The sequence below is a fragment of the Strongylocentrotus purpuratus genome, unplaced genomic scaffold, assembly GCF_000002235.5.
Source record: "Strongylocentrotus purpuratus isolate Spur 01 unplaced genomic scaffold, Spur_5.0 spur5_scaffold_18, whole genome shotgun sequence".
Classification (NCBI taxonomy): Eukaryota; Metazoa; Echinodermata; class Echinoidea; order Camarodonta; family Strongylocentrotidae; genus Strongylocentrotus; species Strongylocentrotus purpuratus.
In genome coordinates, this window is record NW_022145603.1 from 18692504 (window position 1) to 18711766 (window position 19263).

The 19263-nt window shown below is 36.9% G+C and overlaps 1 protein-coding gene across 1 annotated transcript; it reads right to left on the bottom strand.

Moving 5' to 3' along the window:
• Positions 1–4581: 4581 nt before the first annotated feature.
• Positions 4582–18973, bottom strand: LOC100889654 (galanin receptor type 2). Its single transcript, XM_003727548.3, has 2 exons — positions 18852–18973; positions 4582–6244 (listed from the first exon to the last, which is right to left on the bottom strand). Exon 2 carries the CDS (start codon positions 6200–6202, stop codon positions 5117–5119), a length of 1086 nt encoding a protein of 361 aa, XP_003727596.2. The 5' UTR covers positions 6203–6244; positions 18852–18973; the 3' UTR covers positions 4582–5116.
• Between the last annotated feature and the right edge of the window lie 290 nt (positions 18974–19263).

Consider the following 19263-nt stretch of genomic DNA (forward strand, 5'->3'; position numbering starts at 1 on the left):
GAACGGAAGACAGTGATCGGAAAAGACGTGTATTTTTTTGCTGAATGAAGTAATCAACCTAAAAGGTTTCATTCCGTGTCATTGTTTGGAGCATGTTTTGCTTGGGAATTATGATACAGCCTGAGGCCCTGAGAAGGAAATTTCGGCAATCTTCTGACATGAAGCCTCATTGAAAAAATTAGAATAAGAGAAACTACTCCATGATTCAAATTTAAAGGCTAAGTCCACTCCAAAATAATTTGCTTTTAAAAGATGCAGAAGAACAAAAGAAACAGAGCCAAACAAATGCGAGTAGAATCGGATAACTAATAAGGAAGTCAATAAGGAAGAAAATCACTACACAAGTTGCCAATTTGGCTATTAGTTTGTGACGTCATTGCCTCACTATTTATCAAGTGCTTTTTATATTTATATCCCATCAATTGCCCTTTTTGTCCCCCAAAAATTTGATTTCCCCATGCTTGTGCCCGGGGCCCCGGGTTATATGATTTGTATCATATTGCGTTCATAACATTTCCAAAAATCTGTAATGAACGTTAAAGAATTCATACTATTTTCTGAATTTTGTATATTCATAATCTTTGATGGTTATATAAATAGTTTAATTCACATTTGGCATGATTTAACTCAAAATAATTACTCTATATTAGTGCATTCAGACTCAAACAAATTACTATCAATATATATATATATATATATATATATATATATATATATATATAACTTGGATGCTGGTGTGAAGATATAAGATTTTTAGGGGGAAAATTGGAAATGTATATTATCAATATAAAGAAAACAATAATTAGTGGATAGTGAGGCAATGACGTCACAGACACATTAGTGAGTTGCCATTTGTCTTGTGATTTAAAAAAATTCATGTTATTAAAAGTTCATAACTTTCTTATCAGTAATCCGATTTTCAGTTTATTTTTGATTAATTTTTCTGCATGTATTGAAAGGAAGTTATTTTGGAGTGGACTTGCCCTTTAATCATCTTCTATTTGTTGAATACCTAATCTGAAGAGAAAAATGAAATGGATGAAGTATATACAACTATCAAAAGCTTAAAAGCCATAGATTACAATAAAATCAATTTAGTGTCTACCTGAGGAATAACAGCTCTCTGAAAACCGAAATCTAAAGTTTTGAAAATCAGCAGTTGGCGAACCAACTAGCTATCGAATTGATGACATCATGTGGAGTACGCATATTCACAATGACTTTGCATTAATTAAGCACGGCTCACACGTCAGTTATAATTATGAGCGAGTGCCGATCGGGTAAACAGGTTATGTCGTGACCGGAACTGCGGCAAATTTGATCCCTGTTGACCCGTAATTTGGAGGGGTGCATACATTGTTGCTGTGCAATACTGAAAGGAAAAATAATCTATATTCCTTTATATTTGTATTCTACCTTCATTCAGCTTGCTATTGATAAAAAAGTTGTATTTCCATCAAATAGAGTCTTTGTTGACAAACTAAATTAATCTAAAGATATTTGCAAAACGCACATTACAGGCAAAGGTGTAAAAAGCTGTTCTTTTGCAGAATAAATGAAATTATCGTGAAACACGCTCGCAACTACTATACTAAAGTCAAGTGGGGGGGGGGGGGGCAGGTTCAATTTCCTTTGGTATGTTTTAATATAAATCATGTTGGGATTACGTTTTATATTTCATTGCAATTTTCGCGAATTCGATAAAATAACATGAAATACGACTGATTTTTCTTTGAAATAGTCATAAATTCATTTTTCAAAAGTAATTGCGATCATGTGTTAATACTAATGGATAGTAGCCGAAAGTAATAGGAGATATATACAATTGTGTATGGCGGTCTTCACAGCGCAAACAAACAATGAAATTTACAAAAAATCTCTGTTTTTTACTTTTAAGGTATGCCACGGGATTTCTTGCATAAAGAATGAATGGTTGTGCCCTCCCCCTTAATAAAAAAAAAAGGGGGGGGAAGGGCATTACAGGGAAACTTTATCAAATCGAGTTCTAAAAAAACAAAAACAAACAAGGACACGTTTATTTTCATGGGTGATATTTGAAAATACTTTATTCATTAGAAATCTTTTATACATTGCAACATTCCCAACACTTCACCTTTTCAAAGTGTAACATCATTTTAACAGTGCTCAATTTACTCATATGTCACACATCTAGTCAGTATCATGTTTATGCTTTCATATCCATTACCTATAACGCAATTAACTTGTGAGGAAGGGGATGATTTTTTTTTTTTATTTAAATAGAAATTGTAATTTTTTTGGTCGGTATATTTCTTAATCGACAGGAATTCTTTAACGTCACATCTCAAATATCCATAACAGCCGCTTCAAAACAATTGTAGCGAACTCAAATTAAGGGCAATTGTATTTGCTTATAGAAATTAATTAGTAAGTGAGTATACATTATATGTATGGCATGGTCACATTCGCATACTTCAAAACGAAGTTGACGCCCAATCATGTTTGTTTGACATTAAAAGATATACCTAAATCAATAAATTGATTAACATTTATTTATAGTCACTAAAAATTCTTCATTTGGTGACATTTTGAAGGTGGAAATAGGATATTCACTTTTTTTGGCAGTATATAGTTTTATCATGTCATACTTCTCATGCACCCAATAGTTAGAAAGAAAAAAAAAATAGATGTATGAGAGGGAGGAGAAAAAGAAAAAGAATACAAAGAAAGAGGAGGAGGGGAGGAAAAAAGACGAGACCAAGGAAAAGAACAACGAGAAGAACAAGAACGAGAAGAAAGAGAAAAAAGAAACACGCACACACGCACATACACACTCACGCATGCACGTCTGCACATACAAAAGATTAAGAAATCTCATGAAATTATCTTATAACTTTAAAGATATCACAGTAGAAATGAAAGGATTTAATGACTCGCACTTGGCAATACTTCCAATACAGTTGTGAAGAAGAATATGAACCCAAATGACAAAAATTGACAAGATTGACATCGCGTAGTAATTGATCTACCGTCACTTTTGATGTAACACTTGTATTCAGTCGCAGTTTGTGGGGAAGCTGAAATATTTTGTACAGCATCAAGTAAAAATTTGCATCCACCTACGTTTCCCGAAATTTACGGTTTTAGAGAAAGTTCGTTCATACTGCTGTAAAACATGAATTAATAGTATACGGTAAATGAACCGATTACAAAATATCAAATCACATGAAGTGTCAACTACGTAATAGCCTTGATAAACATACACACAAGCGCACGCACACACCCCCACACACACAAACGCACGCACACACACACCCACATCAACAACAGGGACAATCAAAGATGCAGAAAATCCAGCTCTTCTTTCCAACAAATACAAATCCGGTTAAATCCACGCTACTTTGAGAATATCTATTGGAACAAAACAGGCCACTGGTGAAGACAGCATGTTGTCTCTATTCACGCAGGTAACTGCTAGCATTGGGGGGGGGGGGGGGGGGGGGGGGGCAATTGGCTTACAAAAACAGATAGATTCTTTTAGTTCCCAGCAAGTGTCAGAACTTTGCTCGTTTTACAATTCAATTACAGAAACGTTAGGAAGCAATTACCATCACCAAATATTTAAAAAACTGGTAGTATGTCCCTTTTGAAGGCCAACAAAATGAAAAGTTAAATTCCAACGGCATTTGAAAGATAATACTAATTTAGAACTTCCCTTTAAAAAAAAAAGGGGGGGGGGGTAGAAAATGTCTTGAAGTGTGAAAATAACGACTATTAATTGAATTGTCGAATCGACTTAAGAGCTATAGAGCCAGTATAAGTAATAGTCTGATTTTCAGACCATTGGACCGAATGGTCGTATGTTTTATGCTGCACGAAGATTCAATCAGTTTAATTTTGGCCATTACAAGAAGTGGGTTATTGATGTAGACAAATGGTCATGTACCATTTACAGCTCATTTTGTGTATGTTATTACCAAAGAAGAAAAAAGCCAGTCAATAGTGTTTGATAGTGAAGTCTAGCAAGTAAACGGGTTTCCTTGCACAATCTGAATATTATGACACTACTTACGTTTAAATTTCACAGATAGGACATACATGACATATTCATAATTCCTGCAAAGTTTTTACATAATTTGATGTTGGTTACAAAAGGGACATAGTATCTTTAACGTATAAGGGTGTCATGAATCAGAAGCTAAAGTAATTACAAATTATTCACTCATCATATAAAAAAGTAAAATACGATGCCTTTGGAAGTAATTAAAGGTAAAGTTGAGTTCTGGTCTTGCGATTGCATTGTGAAAGAAAAGGTGTGGAATGGATCAGAAAAAGTTGATCATGTAGCATGCAAGTATTGGTGTGTACTGCAAGGTTCCGGAGTCATCAAAATCTTAATAAATTTGGCCCAGTCTTGGTAAAGTAACAAGCACTGTACACAGAAAGATGTATATGGGACTACACAAATGGTGTCGGGGCCCGACACCTTGATTTCCTTATCTTTCTATGCTCATAACTCAGCCATTATACATTTTCTACCAAATTTGTTTGGCTAATGACATTTATTTGTAATCTTGAACATTCAGTGTTAGTTTCGTTTGATTCTGTGAAATTTTCCTTTAATTGTTTTTACCAGAACTCAAGTTTATCTTTAAATACGATCGGTAACACTTTCTCCAAAAAAAAATCAACTCAAAAGGCCATTTCAATTCCCAATTATAATTTCGATTCAATGTTCGAACATCTTAACAGACTGCATGCAATTCCAACTAAATTGCCTTTGATTGATTTTCCGAAAGTAGCCGCGATCGCGTTATCAGAAAATGATACCATTATGGTGATACCATTATGATAAAAAGTCGATGCATAGTCACTATCATCAGGCATTTGCGAAAATATATATTTGGTGGTGCTGGAAAATAAGTCAGCTATATACACTTTTTAATATATTCTGCTCTTCACTGCGTTTCATTTTGTCAGAATAAGCAAGATTTCCCATGAGACCTAGACTTCAATCAATTCCGCCGAAAGAGCAATACTTTCTCAAATGAAAAATGATATTGTTGAGAATGTTGGAGATGCGCAAAATATAGTGACTTCGTATCATACAAACATGGGTATAAAAGTGGAGTTCATGTCAAGGTGTGTTATTCGAAGAGTTGTTCGCTGGGCTTAGAACAGTTCCACGAGACTCAGTACTTATACGATTCCCCGCGTTACACATCGAACAGAAGATTTTCTTTAACTCGGACTGAAAATGCTCGTACTTGAACGCATAAATGAATGGATTGACACAGAGATTGCAGGCGACTAAACCCTTCAATACGTCATGGACCGCACTCTCAAAGTTGTAGTCATGTCCTAGGTTATAGGCGAGGTAGGATAGCTCTGTAGGTGTCCAACAAACGACGTAGCTTACGAATACGATGCACAGAGTTGTCGTGACGTTCCGCTTTGCTCGTTGGAACGCGTTGACCTGCACCTTTCCATGACTCTTGGTGCGGTTACGTAACATGAGTATAATGCTAACGTAAGAACAAGTCATGATGATGAGCGGGATCAGGTACTCCAGCGAAAAGAGCAGAACACCCATGAACATCTGGACGACGCGATTGGGCCAGTTGGGATGGCATCTCCAGTCGGCGGAGAAGGTCTGCACCAGAGGCCAATAGAGCTGATAGACGGCACCGTAAACCCACACGCACAGCATCGCCCACTTGGCTCGTCGGACGGTGAAGAAGTTCCGGTGAATAACAGGACGGCACGTTGCAAAGTAGCGCTCCAAGGAAAGGATCACTAGATTCGCTGTGGACGCGATGTAGAGCGCCCACAGGGGATACTCCGAGTCCCACATCCGACAGAAGAACTCGGCAAGGCCACGGCTCGGTATATTTGCTGTCTCCGAGATGGGACCATTCGGAGATGCATAGTGTATAAGAATAAAAAATATGGAGTCTAAGAGATCTATAACCGACTGGTTCAATATAAGATAATTCGTAATGGACTGAAACTGCCGTCGTTTGATGGTGAACACAAGACAAACGATGCCGTTTCCCACTATCCCAAGTAGACCGATAAGGGCGTATATGATCTTGAGGTACAGTTCGTTGAGTACAGCCCCTCCGCCTCCTCCCTGTTGGTCCGGGTTGGCGGTAGTTAAGACAGTGGTAGGGCTTGGTATCATAGGTATACTGGTCAAGTTATCTCCATTTAATGATGCCATTGTGACAGGAAGGCCGTCAGGACGAGGTGCCTTTCAACTATTCTGTATGGGATGAAAAAAGAAAAGAAGAAATAATTGTGATTCCATTGCAACGATCTAATTGCATGTCGAGATTTAAAAATAAACGTGTTTGATTGTAATCGTTAGTTACAATTTACATACCCTTTTCAATTGTTGAGAGCACTGACCACAAAATGACAGATTATAGGGAGGCTTTTGAAAAGTAAAAGTTGAACGAGGGAACAAACAAACACAGTCTTACAAATAAAGACTGCATTGAATTTCTCGTTCCTCGAACGTACGTACGCAACACGAGAATTACAGTGTCAGGGAACAAATAACCATGTCGGGAGAAAAATAAAAGGAGCGAGATGAAGAGAGTCTGAGTAGTCGGTAACAAAAGAGTGGTAATAATAAGGCTAAATGGAAGGATGTGAGGGTTGATTCGGAAGAGAAAATGTTCAATATATATTACCTAATATCAGGCTGACAATCCGTTGACAAATGATCACGGTTGAGTTAACGGAATAAAGCAAACTGCAAAATGAACACCATGTAGCAATCAGGACACTACTGGAAGAGACTTCAAGCACAGTATAACAGTTTACTTCAGGTCGGACAAAACCGATTCACTTGCTTCATATCTGCATGTAAGCCACTCGGCATCAACCCTTCACAAGAATATGTCAAAATATTGGTAGTGTGGTGCTTTTATACTCCCGTTTTCATTCTGCTAAATGCATGAAGAAGTTTGAGTTGTTGTAGATCTTAACCGAAGGATGCTTTGCCAGACGAAAAAGGAAACGTGACAGGCAAAGCTGGAACTAAATGTATATATTCCAAGAATCGAGGTTTGGTACCAGTGAATCTACTTGCGATTTTAAACTTTCGCATTGCTACTGATCAGTTTCATCCGTCCCTCGTTTCCATTTTTGAGGCGCCTTGCATAAATCAAATGTATTAGAAGGAAATGTCACGAAGATGAAATGTAATAAAGCACGGTTTCCGCAATAAAATATTGTCCTGGTACTGTGGAGAATAAATTAATGTGTCTGTATTCGGTTTAACCCGTTACCTCCTGGAACCTGGTGGCCCCTGTATTAAACCTATGAGACTAAGGAAATTCAGTAGTAAACGGGTTAAAATATGACCGTTTCTATTGTAAATGGAAGACGATTCCAAAGTCCTGTGTAATGAATACATATCATATATTTATGACAATTAATATTCATTTAGTTTCTGTGACACAAGCCCCACGGGACAATTGCTCCGTAGTCGAAATCCATAATAAGTATTCGAACAACGTTTCTGACTTACACACTGAACCGAACACCACAAATAATACTAATCCTTAGTCTAACTTAAAACCCAATTGCAAAGCAAACCCTAAGCCTGTATCTTTGACAAAATAAAGCCTAGAGCAAATCATGCCAGGGCCATGGTTAGGTTTATACCAGCTTTTCATACTTTTCGGCGCCAGATTGGCGTTTATGACTACAATAACTTTTGACAAGGAACATTAAAATAATCTTGCTAAACTTTTCACCCGATATTTATCCCCTTATTTGTATAACTGTTCACTGAACTTATAAACTTTCCACCTGGATAAATAGTTTTTCAAGCAAATAATTCCTTATATGACGTTGTTACCGAAGGGCAGAGATACTTTGCAGACACAAAACCTAGTCACTCGTAGTGTGTATCAGAGCGTCTGAAATAAGAGACTATGCCGGCTGGTTTACTTTGGTTTTATTTACGATCACATAATATGAAATGCAAACATCATAACACATAAATAATCAAACACTAAATATTTTGTAAGGACTATTTAAGAAAAATGAAACATTATAACTAAAATAAAGACCGAGGGATCACCCGCTTCAGATCAACCGACAAAATCAATCTGTTCTTCGTCGGGGTCCCCGAATAACTACAATATGTTGATTAATTAATTGATAATGATAATAATGATATTAACAAACCCTGTGAAACAGAGTGGGTACATATTATTAATGATTATCATAGTCTGGTGCGACCCAAAGGCTTTGTATGTCACACAGCCAGAGACTGAAAGAGGAGGGGTCTGCTCAGGACTTTATAGAATTGTATGTTTAAATGTCATTTTCCTATTATTTTAAAGTCATATTGGAATGGTCCACCGGCCTTCCTGTATGTACATAGCGACATAGGCATCAATTTTAATTAATTATGTTAGCCATTATAAGAAGCATGGCTGAATTGCAAGGAATTGAATGGGCTCCAAATTTGACTTCATTAAACTGCCATCTATAACCATCTAGAAGTCATTCCAGAAAATATGACTACCTTCACTTCGTATCTACAGAAGTTGCCCTATAGTTCAAATAAGGTTCAGCCAGGAGCATGCATAACAACTAAAAATGTCTTCAAATAGCGCCCGTTTCCGCCTTCTTTAAATTGAACCAATTTGTTGCGTGTAGATTACTGAATTGAATTCCGGACTTGCTATGCAGAAAAACAGAATGCAAAAACACTAGACGGAGATGTAAAAGACGAAATGAAACAAAATACAACATCTTGCGGATAGAAGGGGAGGAGAGAAAAAGAAAAAGAGGGTGAGGAGGGAGAGAGAGAGAGAGAAAACAAAAAGATAGAAAGATCAATAGATAGATTAATAGATATATGATTATTAGATAGATGTATAGTAGGAATAAAGGTAGCTTGTTCCAAAATGACACAATATTAAAAGGTTTTTTTTTTTTTTTTTTTTTTACCTGACTGATAAGACAGTATGCGAATGCTTGTAATTAGGCAACCAAAGGACCGATAGATTTAAGACCTCTCCAGTATTAATGCCTTACCAAAGACCAATAGCACGTTGAATTGGTTTCAAACCCGGGACCTCACGGTTACGAAACCACTGCTCTACCACTAAGCCGTCGTGTCTCACTATTTACTTTGACACTAACAATAACTCCGTTGGGGCACTACTCATGGGAAATATACATACAATAAAACAAGTATAGGATAGTACGATAACTAATAACGTGTAATGTTCAGTAAATTGTCTGTTTACATAATTATACTATAAACATCTTTTATGACAAAAAAAATGGGTCTAACACATAATTTAAATTCTTCACCGTTAATATTTACGGTCATCAATTTTCGCTCCAGTGATTTCGAGGCAGCAGTCAGCAAGGAATGGCTTACTTCGAACCATTGATATGCCCCTTTATTCACGAAATTTCGGGTTAATGTTTGTGAAATTAACCCCTCTCCAGTTTAATTTACCCGACACTTTGTAAAAATTCTACAACAAATCTACAAAAGGTCGCGTCCTTAAACATTAAAGGGAGTGGTTCGTCAGTTTCCATGTGCAGAAGGCCATAATTCGCTGACACCAGACTTGGTGGAAATACAATTAATGTGTTTATAAGTCTGCACACAGCGAACCCGTAGGTCCATCAAGAAAGAAATACCCCTTCGTCTCTCGGAGAGTCTTCGGGTGAGAGGAAAAAGTGAGATAATGACTTTACCTTGTAGAGGAATGGATGAGGAAATACAAAGCATTACATAAGGCATTTTGGTCATAAAACAGAAAGCTAATCCTGGTGATTGACAACACCTGTTATATAAGGTAAACACCTGAACGGTATCGCATTCCCCATGAGAGCTGACTACTATGTGTCTTTAACTCCTGTTTTCGTTTCACGAAAGTTCGTGTAACGCAACCACCCGACTGGACACGATGACCCGACGATTCGAGGTAAGCCACACGAAATTATGTGAAAAATCACTCGGCTCGAGAAAGTCCACAGGAGTGGATGAAAGATTGCCTACTAGATTGTAAGGTTGCTAGAAGCTTAAATTACATGTTTAATGTGTCGAAAATGGGCCTGTTTTATATCGATCACCTCTTTTAAAATGAGAAACAAAGTAATCGAGAATTACACCAGTTTCTCACTTTAGATTCTCAGACAACACCTGTTATAGGGTAAACAACTGTACGGTATCGAATTCCCTATGAGAGCAGACTAATATGTGTCTTTAACTCCTGTTTTCGTTTCACGAAAGTTCGTGTAACGCAACCGCCCGACCGGACACGATGACCCGACGATTCGAGGAAAGCCACAATAAGTTGTGTGAAAAATCACTCGCTCGAGAAAGTCCACAGGGGTGGATGAAAGATTGCCTACTAGATTGTAAGGTTGCTAGAAGCTTAAATTACATGTTTTCTGTATCGAAATGGGCCTGTTTTAATACCAATCACCTCTTTTAAAATGAGAAAAATAATCGAAAATTACACCAGCTCTCACTTTCTTTTCTCAGAAGTCCACTGATAAAATCTAACTGGAGCATTTTATTCAAACACTTAAATGGATAGATCTCGGGTGCGTTGCCCATATAAGTGATTTCGCTAGCTAGAAAGATCGATGTCTGTACTTGTGGCATATTAGGCGTCGCTTTGTGAATCTTGAAACAAAGCTCTGGAGAAAGGAAACAAACATCGAAGTGGAAAACTGATCCCGTTTTTGTCTAGGCATGATGATAATACGAAGACGACGACAGATGTGTTCACACAAGGAATTATTTGTTTCTTGACAATTTGTTTTTGCTTACCAGTCTTACAACGGCACAAATAGATTTTTCGAAATATAATCTATTTCAGCAGAAGCGTAATGTTTAAGCAGTATTTCCTCACGAGTTTGATACGCTGTAACTGTAAGTGTTATTATCGTAATTTTTTAAAAATTATACTTTCATCATGTATATCTACAATTATTTTGTGTTAAACTTCAGCCTCCAACCGTTTAAAAATGATCAAACGAAAATGAAAATGAAAACGGAAGGATCAGATATCATATAGCATCGAGTCTATTCCTGTGCTGGTGTGTAAAATGATTTAAGGAATTTACAGGAAAAAAGTTATGCTTTTTTTTCTTTTTTCTTAATTATTTTACTACATACTTGGTCGGGTGTGAAAAAAAAAGGATCTAGAGATATTTGGAGCGCGCTTGAATTTCGCCGACGCAATTTGAAATCCCGTCGTAGTTTCCTTTTTTTAATAACATTGCGTTGACAAACATGCATCCAATTGCAAAAAGTCGCTTTCTTGTTTTCACTGCTGACTTTGGCTTGCCCGTCGACGGTTTTTATCTGTAGTCTTTTACAAAATTACTTGTTTTGATGCTTCAAAAAATGATATGAAAATCTTTTGGTACTCATACCCTTATGTATGAGTGTGTGTGTGTGTGTGTGTGTGTGCGTGTGTGTGTGTGCGTGTGTGCGTATGCGGCGTGTGTGTGTATGTTTGAAATATGAGACTACTAAGTCTATGCAAATCTCAAATCTCGAATAAGTGCCTTCTCCCGTAGGGCGGTACTCATGATATAAAATGGATAGCATATTATTATAGGTCCTCTAAAGAAAATTGACATTCTTGAGTCATACATCTGTTTGTCATATTATGTGTTTGAACAAATGGGGAATATTGTCCGCCTCTACATCATAGAAACATTCTGGATTCGGTCAATTTGAAGAGCCCATACCAATCGTGATTACAACTTTCCTCATTTCCTGTCCGATTTCATTCAAACGTCTACTTTTGCTCTTGAGGTAGGATTTAACTTTGCTTTAGTCATGCAATTACATTGTGAAAGAAACCGTTTGGAATTTATTTGGAAAGTTTGACATTGTTTGGAATTGCTATAAAATGTCAAGTATCAGGTTTTGGAATAATCACAATTATGGTAAGAAATTGAATGAATGTTGCTGAAAGTCACACACATTTTACTATACTGTACACAGAAACGAAAATGGGTATATGGGCATACACATATAGACCCACGCCCACTCGCGCACACCTATTATGAGCGTTTGGTCCAAAATGTTTAGCTATTTCTCGCCATATTTCGGATATATGGGAATTCGGAGAGCAATCTTTTCATGGTCATCTCTTGTAGAATACTCTTTTGCACTCCTATGGAAAAAGGGGAAACCCCATTCTTCTCTTCAAGCATATCTCCGGAAAATAATTGTTGAGGAGAAGCTTTGTTCCTTCCCTAATCCTATTCATCAGCCCAGAGCAGATTTGAGAAACCGATTTTTATCAGAGGCATCTTATTACAACACAATGATTAATAAATTATGAACTCAATTCAATCCCTCAGTGACGCATGTCTCCTCCCACAAGTTACAAAGAAATGCATACGAACGGATGATATATTTTTTTTGGCATGCATCTATCCACATGGAGATCAATAGCCTTCCCTTTTTTATGGACTTACAGTTTTTCAACGAATATGTTTATCTTTCTTATATATCTTCTTTCCTCTTACAAAATAAATACAGATATTGATTGTTTGTCTTGTTGTGGTAGTTATCTTCTTCAGGTAATATAAGAAACCATAAATATCAACCCGATTTTTATCGAAGGCATGTTATTACAATAGAAACATTTCTGAACTCAGTTAACCCCTTTAGTGACGTATGTTCTTCTCCAACAAGTAACAAAGAAATGCATAAGTAGGGATTTTTATTTTGGGTCATGCTTCTAATCACATGCTTCCTTTTTTAAAAGACTTAGTTGTTCAACGAATATGCTTAACTTTCTTTTATATCTTCTTTCCTCATGCAAAACAGAAAGAGAAATAGATGTTTTCTTTTCTTGTTGAGGTAATTATCCTCTTCCGGCAATAAAAGAAAACATAAATCATTACCCGACTTTTATCGAAGGCATCGTATTACAATAGAACAATTGATAAACTATGAACTCAGTTCACCCCTTCAGTGAGGTATTTTCGGCCCTAACAATTTACAAAGAAATGTATAAGCACGGACGATATTTTGTTATGCATTTATTCACATGCTGATCAACAGCCCTTCCCTTTTTTAAGGACTAACAGTTGTTAAACGAATTTTTTAAAATCCTTCTTGTACCTGTTCTTTGCTCATACAAAACAACATTTTGGCAGTAATTATCGTTTTTAGGTTATATAAGAAATCGTTAATATTTACACGACTTTTATCGAATGCATCTTATTACAATAGAAACATTTCTGAACTCAGTTAACCCCTTTAGTGACGTATGTTCTTCTCCAACAAGTAACACAGAAATGCAAAAAGAGGGATTTTTATTTTGGGTCATGCTTCTATCCACATATACTTCCTTCTTGAAAAGACTTATTTGCCAACGAATATGTTTAACTTTCTTTTATATCTTCTTTCCTCATGCAAAACAGTAAGAGACATATATTTGTTCTTTTCTTGTTGCGGTAATTATCCTCTTCCGGCAATATAAGAAACCATAAATACTTACCCCGACTTTTATCGAAGCATCTTATAACAATAGAAACATTAATAAGCTATGAACTCAGTTCACCCCTTCAGTGACGTAATTTCTTCTCCAACTAGTATACAATGACATAAACATGTGAAGTGTAGAACCGGAATCATAAAGTTGTAAGTTTCTAATTTATTTTTTCTTGTGAAATAATTATTGTTATCATTAATATTAAGGCGTAGCGCTACGTTTGCGGCTGGCGCAATATTTGACGCACTTCGTGAGATTAGTACAGTACTAAGGGTAAATGCAAACCGTATCACGTATTAAGTTTACTATATAGACTCTACTTGCGCCGCAGGTAATAGCGCAGTTAAAGTGACGCACCGCAAGCCCCATTCAAATGGAATGGCGCGCCAATGATCAGACCAACACTGAAGTTTACAAACTTTTTTTTCTCGTAGTTTATACTTACGTATCATGATATAGCTAATTCAGTATTGTCTTTCGGCAAAATGTGATATGCGTTTCCTTTTTAGTTGAGTACTGTAGATCAGTTGCGTCAAGGTAGAATAACATGACCTCATTGCAATCGGCCGAAAAAAGCCTCGGAAGGAGAAAATGAGCCGGATCCTTAAGGGTATAGGATCACATGATCAGGAATGTTGCTCAAACGGCACGTGCATATGCAACACGATCACAGTAAACACCGTTGGTGTCAACATGTTCAACGTAGCTCGCGCTTTGGTGTAAATAATACGAACCTGCCTTGTAACCTAGTAGGTCTTATTTACATGTATTGATACATGTATATGCCGTTAACAACTATGCCATTCATACCTTTACCGAGCTTTGTAATTTTATAAGCAGTTACAAAACTGTTTAGTCCTGATTTATTATTCTTAGGAGTGTAACATATTATAGCTTACATCTAAAAGTATTCAACAAAGGCCAGAATTCAATCTGTATGCATCTTTCATTACCGAGTTACGAAACACACACGTAAAATCATCAAAATTTACAAGAGGTATGAATAATTTAGTAGTTATCTGGATTGTAGGGTAATGAAATAATTTGTGGGATTGGGTTTTAGGATGATGCATTTCCTTCCATGTCAGTGTTTACAGAACTGGGTAAGGTTTTGTAAAGGTGAGAAAATGAATTGGAGAGAATTTTCATCGTTTTGTTATGTATAAAAGAGAGAGGGGGAAAAGAGAAATAACAGTGATGTAATCCATTCCAAATTTGAAACGATTTGGTTTCTCATCTTTCAAGCGACTTTCGTTCCTAAAATGAATTATGAGAATACGAGTAGTATCGATCGTGAAACAATGCCTGCAGCAACGCAACTAAAATCGACCCACATTTAGCATTTCCGTTGTGCAATTTTAGAACGGAGGATTTGTCCAAGAGATCGGCAGATAGAGACAGAAAGAGAGACAGAAAGAGAGACAGAGAAACACACAGGCAGACCAACATAGATATAGCGGTAAGTGGATAAATAGATGGAGAGAGAGAGAGAGAGAGAGAGAGAGCAAAAGAGAGAGAGAGACAGACAGAGAATGAAAGAGAGAAAGACACAGACAGATATATAGCTATAACAGGATAGATAGCGAGAGAGAGAGAGACAGACAGACAGAAAAAGACAGAGATGGAGGGAGAGGGGAGGTAGAGGGAGAGAGGGGGAGAGAGATGGAGAAAGAGAGAGAGAGAGAGAGAGAGAGAAAGAGAAAGAGAAAGGGGGTGTGGGAACCCTGGAGTATGTTCCGGTACCTGCGCGAAGGAAACGTTAATTCCTCGACAGATAGAAGAAAACGAAAGCGAGGAAAAGAAAAAGAAGATATCCTCGGAAGAGATAAACCTCCCCCCCCCCCGAAAAAAACAAAAAACAAAAAACAAACAAACATCACACAACAAAAACAACAGACACGATCGCAAAGAATTTCAACAGATGGAATCGCCTCATGTTATTTTACTGTTGTTTTAATTTGACGCGATCGTGTTCAGATTGGAAAGGAGAACATTAAAAGGACTACTACCTACTTCACGCCGAAAAGAATGATAACCATTAAAACTTGAACCAGATATTACTACTATTACAAAATACAAATTACAGAACATTCCTTGTAAGCAAAAATTATGCATTGTGTAAACAGTTAAAGCCGTAAGATTGTGTTGGTACGTTTTTCACTTAATATTCAGGCACGCGATTCCTACACTATGACGAGATGAGGAAAATCCGGACCATTTATTCCGTTACGTGTCATTAAAACAAGACATGAAGTCATCAGTCATTCTGTGTCTCTCTTCCCAGGCCGACCACTCTGGATATGTTGTACATTGAACATTCGGAAAAGGTCGCATGATTAAACTGGTTCACGGAATGTGCGCTTAGAAATTAGGTCAATTACAATGTCAGCCTATCGCATGTTTGCCCCTAATCATTTAATTCAACGGAGAAGCAAATTCATCTGAGAACCCTTCACAATAACAATCAAATAGGTGGGTCGTAGAATAATAAACGTAATTCAACCATGTGCCGCTGGTAATCAAAGAAAATCACAATCTGAGACCACTATGTTTCTTTGAACTTCTCGAAGAGTTTTGCCAGAATTGAAATGGACCATTAAGAACTGGGGCGCGGGATTACCGATACATTCTTACATTGTTCAATGATCCAGAGAAGCTGGGAATTGATTGAACTTAAATTGGAGACATCGAATGAATCAGCTTTATTATTGGGAAGGCGATGCCCAAGATTTGTAAATGGTGAGCAACTCGGGGGAGTGACGTGTTGTAATGAACACAGAAGTTTATTACGGTGCCTCTCAAATTTCCAAAAGGTTCCCAATACAAAAAGGTGCAATACTCTGCGAAATTCGCACGTTGATTTTATCATCCCTCTCTGTGTATATAATTAGGAGAAAAACAAAACACATCGTCGGAAAAACGAGAAGATCTGAGTGCCACCATGAAGATAAGACTTTGAAATTGTTAATAATTACATAACTGTTTTGTTTACTTAATTGCTGCAATAGCCCTATTACTTTGGGATTTCAACACCTTTATTTACATTCAAATGAATACTTCGATTTTGTTCTAGGATTCCTGGATCATGCAAATGTCATTTGCAGGGGCAGTAATCTCGGAGCGGGGGGGGGGGGGGATACGTCCCTCTAAATTCTTTTAGGAGGATCGCCCCCCCCCCCCGGGAAATTTGAAAAAGTTTCAAAAAAGTGTATAGCAAATACTGACTGAAGACTGCAACACACTTTTCGGCTCTGGAGGGCCCATGAGTGCAGTGTTTAGACTAATAAGATGCATAAATCTTCTCGCTTGGTCGTTTCTCTCCCTAGCACAATATCCTTAAAAATGTACAAATAAATATTGTCGAAAATATGTATGTATTTCGTTGGTATCACGTAAGCACAGTTTACACTGTTTGTTTACAAGATTAAGAGTCATCGAAATAGATTTGATTGGTTTTAATAGTTCACTACCACATAGTCTATAAATGTGCCATTTCAACTCCCATAGCGATATCAATATTCATGTACAGGGCAGAGGCCTGAAGTGGGAAATAGAAATCCCATCCATGCCCAAGCTCCCTACTTTCTAAAATTTACCTACTAAATATTTGTAACCCTTCGGATTGCACACTAATTACCGGCAAAGTAAAAGTGAACTGTGAAAAAGTATAGAGTACCGAAGCTGTGACATCATAAAAAGAAAAATTCCGGAATTTATCAATTATTCTTCATTTTCCGAAAGAGCATATCAAATAATGTCAAAATCTCAAAAACCATTTGAATATGTTAAGTATTGGCTGAAATATGACCATCTGAATAAATAGATTTATTGGTGTTATATTGCTCTGGGTCGAAATGTTATGATTATTCGTCAGAAATTAGACTCTTTGACATTTTGGGGGTGATATTCAATTATTTTGTTTTATGATAGTCAATCAGACGAAAAAAATACAGCCCCTGATTATTTCGATGCATATTTATTTTTATAGTTCAAATGAGAGACAAGAAATATACAAAACATTTTGAATGGTGAAAAATATAGGTGGAAATAATTTAAAAGAGTAAGACATTTTATGTGTCCTACCGTTCCCTTTCGGCAGTTGAACCCCCCCCCCCCCCCATCCCCCCCCAAAAAAAAAAAATGTTTTGCAAGTTTGCAAGTTAATTAATATCATGTACATTTTGTGTTAGCCCAACCTGTACGCTCGGAAAAATGAACGACAAACATATAACCATCAATTACCAGAATTCTCATGCTTCAATAAAGAGTCTCCATTTCGAAAATGCCAAAAGAAGTGGTATTCAACTATCCATATTTTCGGGTCAGAAAGGGTTTTAATTACGTTAAGATACAATAGTTTTCTAAAAAAAAAATAGGAGCTAAATCTGAAATCCTGTCGGGCGTATTTTCATTTGCTAAATCTAAACAAGTGGAAAAAAATGAACATAAAACACGCAACCATACTTTTCAGAAGCCTCTTGCTTTAATATAAAGAAAATGCTACAGAAATTGGTATTTCACCATCAATATTTTGCTTGCTTTTGTGTCAGATAGGGGTTCAATTATATTAAGATATAGCAGTTTTCGGAAAACTTGGAGCTAATGTTGAAATCTTGTCCGTTACATCATTGTGTTACACGCTCTTTACAGCTTGACTGTTGAGCCCCCACGTGATGACCAAGTTACAGAGGATATCATATATATCTTCTTAGTGACTGATGTCTTTAGGTCGCCCCAAGAACTTGATCTGTTACAATGCGACAGAAGATGAACTGATCTACCAATAATCTTGTCTGCACGTGGTGTGCACTTTTGAAAGATTGGGCCCCTTTCATATCAGAGATAGAAGAGGGTTGAGTCCGGACCGGAATCGGTTTCTTTGTATTATATGAACGGTAGCTGTGCTACTTGGGGCAAACTGAGATTTCTTATTGTGGATGCGAAGAACAAGATCGTAAAAACTTTCAAGAATTCAACTCGAGACCATTTTCAATACATTATTCTATACGTACTTCATTTAATAACCTTGTTCAGATTACAAGACATGCGGCCATCAAGTTCGCACATGTCAAAGGCTGTTGAAATTGGTTTCATTTGATTTACCGAAAGTTGTTACGATTGTGAGACAGAACTGGAGAGAATCAGAAAGCATAGCAATTCTTTGTGCGAAACGATGGATATAAATTCGCACAACAGACGATATCCGCCCTACCTACTAAATATATAGATATAAATGGTACCATATGATTTGAATTGAGTGGGTAACTATCTCTGCGGACTGAGTCCGGACTCAACCCTCATCGGATGCGAATATGAAAGCTGCATCAGCGCTCTAGATAATCGTTTATCACTTACCTTAGAAAAATAGACTAAGTAAGCTGTATACCCGCATCAGCGTTGACACCACATCTGTTCTATGCATTTAAGACTTGGAGCGTAAGCATCACGAACGGAAAATACATTGTGCAGCTGGTATTGATTCTGCATAAGAAAATGAACAGAAAGGCGAGGAAATATTGAAAATCAAGAAGTCAAAATAGATATCAACAACAGGCTATTGCATTGTTTTTCACAACGTTTCCAAATCACATCATAAAAGCTTTACAAACACAGAGAGTATAGTATATTTTACTTCATTTAATATCACAAAATAGTAAACGACTGGTAACTCAAGTCAGATTTGTCAGTTCTTCAAAACTGTTTTTTCGTGGGTCAAAAATGCGTAGAATTAAACAAACGTAGATAAACCTATAAGGGTAACACCATG

Coding starts and splice junctions, on each gene's coding strand:
- LOC100889654 (XM_003727548.3), bottom strand. CDS start 6,202: ATGGCATCATTAAATGGAGATAACTTGACCAGTATACCTATGATACCA.